The 3564-nt window shown below is 39.6% G+C and overlaps 1 protein-coding gene across 1 annotated transcript in view; it reads right to left on the bottom strand.

Moving 5' to 3' along the window:
- Positions 1-3564, bottom strand: part of FMN2 (formin 2) — a 348730-nt gene that overhangs the window by 216195 nt on the left and 128971 nt on the right. The window contains 1 exon segment of the mRNA XM_019527634.1: positions 2-984. Within this exon segment, the coding sequence (XP_019383179.1) occupies positions 2-984 (983 nt within the window).

A 3564-nucleotide genomic window follows, 5' to 3' on the forward strand; every position in this document is an offset into this window, starting at 1 on the left:
AGGAGGAGGGGGAGGAGGTGCCATTCCTGTTCCCTGCAAAGGAGTCAGGGGAAGGATTCCTGTACATGGCAGAGGAGGGGCAGGGGGTAGCATTCCCGTTCCAGGCAAAGGTGGTGCTGGTGGGATGCCTGCAGATGGGAGAGGTGGGGGTGGCTGCAGCATCTCTCCACTGGGCAAAGGTGGAGGGAGAGCTGGGGGAGGCATCACGACACCAGGAAGAGAAGGGTCCAATGCTGTCCAAACCAAAGGCGGAGGGAGTCCTGAGCCAGGCAGAGGTGGTGGGGGTGGGATACCTGCCCCAGGCAGGAACGATGTATAAGGAGGACCTCCTGCTCCAGGCAGGGGAGTAGACAGTTCTGTGTCAGGCAGTGAATGTTGAATGCTATGGGTGGGCTCCGAGGACATGAAAGGGGGGCACTCACTGCCAGTCACACTCTCAGTATTTTGGAAGTGTGGTGGCGATTCACTCTCTCCTTCACGTGAAAAAGAGAACAAATCAGCTTGAGGTCCTGGAATAGGTGGTTGTGACATATTTTGCATTGATTGGCTTGCATCCAGTGGTACCGAGATCATTTTCGGTGACAGCATTAAAGATAATTCAGAACAAAAAGTGGGCTGTAGTTCAAGAGTTGGCAAGTGCTGAGTTGGCCCTTCGCTGCGAACCCCTTCCACATGATGAGGTGGCAGTGGCAGTGCATTGGCTGAAGGCATTGCGTGTATTTCTGTTGGTGAAGTCTGTACTGATTTTACTTGTAAAACAGTTTTGGAGAGGGCATTCAGTTCAGTTGTTTGAACAGCAACACCACTGAGCTTTCTAGAAACTAGGTGTCCAGGTTCACTTTCCTGGTCGCACCAAAGAGTCTGTGCCTCTGTTGCTGGAAACTGTTTCTCCAGTTCTGCAATTTTGGTCCTCAGATCCTCAATGGTTTGCTCAAGCTGTTGGATGACATTAGCACGCTCCTCAGATTTCAGCTCAAAATCATCCTTTGGGGGGAGAAAGAAGAAGAAATTAGCACAAAGGAGAGAGAGCATTTCCAAACACACATAGTTTGATAGTTGTTAGGCTGGAAAGGACCTTACAGATCATCAGGTCCAGCCCTCCTGTACTTGAATAGGAAAGACTGCTGCAATAAGATGGTCTTGGTTTTCAGCTCAGTCAGCTGAGATTAAACATTTTACCATCCATTCAGTAGTTTAGTTCCACTCTTACTGGAACCTTATAGTCAATGCAAATAGGGGTTACCTGTGAGCAGAGCAAGTACTTTGCTACCCCATTTCCATATAAAAGGAGAAACTATATTTCTAAATTTACACTTCTATGAAAGACAGTAAAGGTACTCAAGCCAGAGTTAGTATTTATTAAAACTGTATTAGCATATGTTTTTTGCATTGTAAATGGAATCCTCCTATTCAGTGTAATGTCATCCAAAGATGGATTAAAAATACAGCAGTGAATTACAAGTATTGCAGTTCTTTTTTGTAAGTATAGGTAAAGTCCCATATGGAAAGTTCCATGAATCATCTCTAATTATTATGAATCTAAGTATGTATTCAGTATAATGCCACTTTATGAAGACCTGAATGCAGTATTGAAGGCTGGACTTGAATATATATAATTTTATAGCCCCAATAAGAATATAGAACTCATTAAATATATATGCTACCTTACTGGATTTCTTGGCCAGAACTCCAGCCTCTAGGGTAGGAAAACAATTTCATAAGGAGACATTTTAAAGCTTAATGTTTTCATAAGATCATAAAAACTGATGGACTGTCAAATCTCCTGCTAAGCAATTGTGTAGGGCAAACAAAAACAAACTCCTTAATGGAGATGGTCTTCTAATGAAGTTGAAGCATTCTATACTACTGGACTTTTTTTTAACATTTTTTAAGATGGGAAGTATAATACAGAGGAAGGGTGTTGATTTCTTGACAAGTTATGGCTGTTAGAAAATGAATCAGTCAACCTGGTGTCACAATGCTAGTGCAATCTGAACATACATACCTTTGTTGAGATGTGTGCTCAGGGGGAATTACATCAATTAAATGTATTTGGGAAAACAGGATGTATATGCTTTGGTTAGATAGCATTTGGAATCACTTACTTTAACACCCGAGTCTTTTTCAAGAGTTTTCCCAAGCAAGAACATCTTGCCTCACTTAAATCTTTTTAGGCATCTATATATCCATAGAGAAAATGAAAGGATAGCTTCAAGGAACACACAAATGCAACTTTTTACATACAAACTGGTTTGTTTTTGATAATCTCCTGTAATATCCCTGGAAGATTAATTTAGTTGATAGAATCTAAAAGTCTCATTAAGGGAAAAATGGAATTTCTTCCTCCCAGTTCAGCCAAAAAGAAAAACACTGAATCATTCATATCCTGCAATTTTGTAATTTTTATACAAACCAAGAATTTTAAAATTTAAAGGATCATTTAAATATGAGGTGCATAAGAGGAGAATTGTATTTGAAATGCTGAATTATTTTGTCTGGTAAAAATTATGATAATTGACCTGCCACACTTCAATTCCTTTGTAGCAGGTTAAAAGGATCTCAGGATTCTCTTAAACTGCATTAATTCTTTAATTAAAAAAATTAGCACACTAGCTTTATTAAGAACAGGCTATTTCTACATATTTGAAGTGAAAAAGTTTTTCACTTTACTGTTTAAACTGACAACATCAGCCCTAAAAGTCTCTCCAACTTCCATTGCTAAAAGCTTGAATTCTTTCCTCATACATTTGGCTTTCTTCCCCTTTGGTAACCAGTTCTGAACCAAACATACTGAAAAACCATGGATCCATGTAGGTCACAACAGCCTTTAATATCCCTACCTGGAACAAATGAGGGAAGGAGGGAGCTTTTTTATAAACCTTTAATTTAAAATTAAAAAGAAAAATAAACAAATCCACAAACGTATGAAAAAGCTCCACCTTGAAGTCCAAGGGAGAATTTCAGAAAACTATGAGACGTATACATATATACACGCATACATACATACACACATACATGTATTTTTATATAAACTGTGTTTAGTGGGTCTACCAGGATTGCAGAGACAGGGTAGCCTTACCAACTACCTTGTCCATGAAATATATTTTTCAATGTAAAAGTAAAAGCAGATTTGTAGCTTCCACTCACCTATGACAATTCAACACTGCTCATCCTGCAATTGGAACTTTAGTTCTTTGTAACATAAAAAAGCCTCGCAGATTCTTCATTTTCCAAATTTAATATGTTTTTAAAAGCTATCCTAAGAGCCCTGCAGCTCAGCATAACGGCAGGAAACATGGCATTTTAGCAAAAGTTTCATACTGCCCAGTTACTGTTATTAAATGATGCTAAAATGAGAAACTTCAGAAAACAGTGTTCAACTGACTGTCATACTTCGCTTGCCAGGTGAAGTAGACAATCGTGTTCTTTAGTATTCTAGCTTTACTGCTGGAGGTATTGAGGGGAAGGAAGACCCCCCTCCCCCTCCCCACACGCACACAAAACCCCTCCCCCCAATAAAAAACATACCTTGTTTTTGAGAAGTCAAAATGAAGAATTTTTTTC

Source organism: Gavialis gangeticus, unplaced genomic scaffold (assembly GCF_001723915.1).
Source record: "Gavialis gangeticus isolate Ggan-Ray unplaced genomic scaffold, GavGan_comp1, whole genome shotgun sequence".
NCBI classification, from domain to species: Eukaryota; Metazoa; Chordata; order Crocodylia; family Gavialidae; genus Gavialis; species Gavialis gangeticus.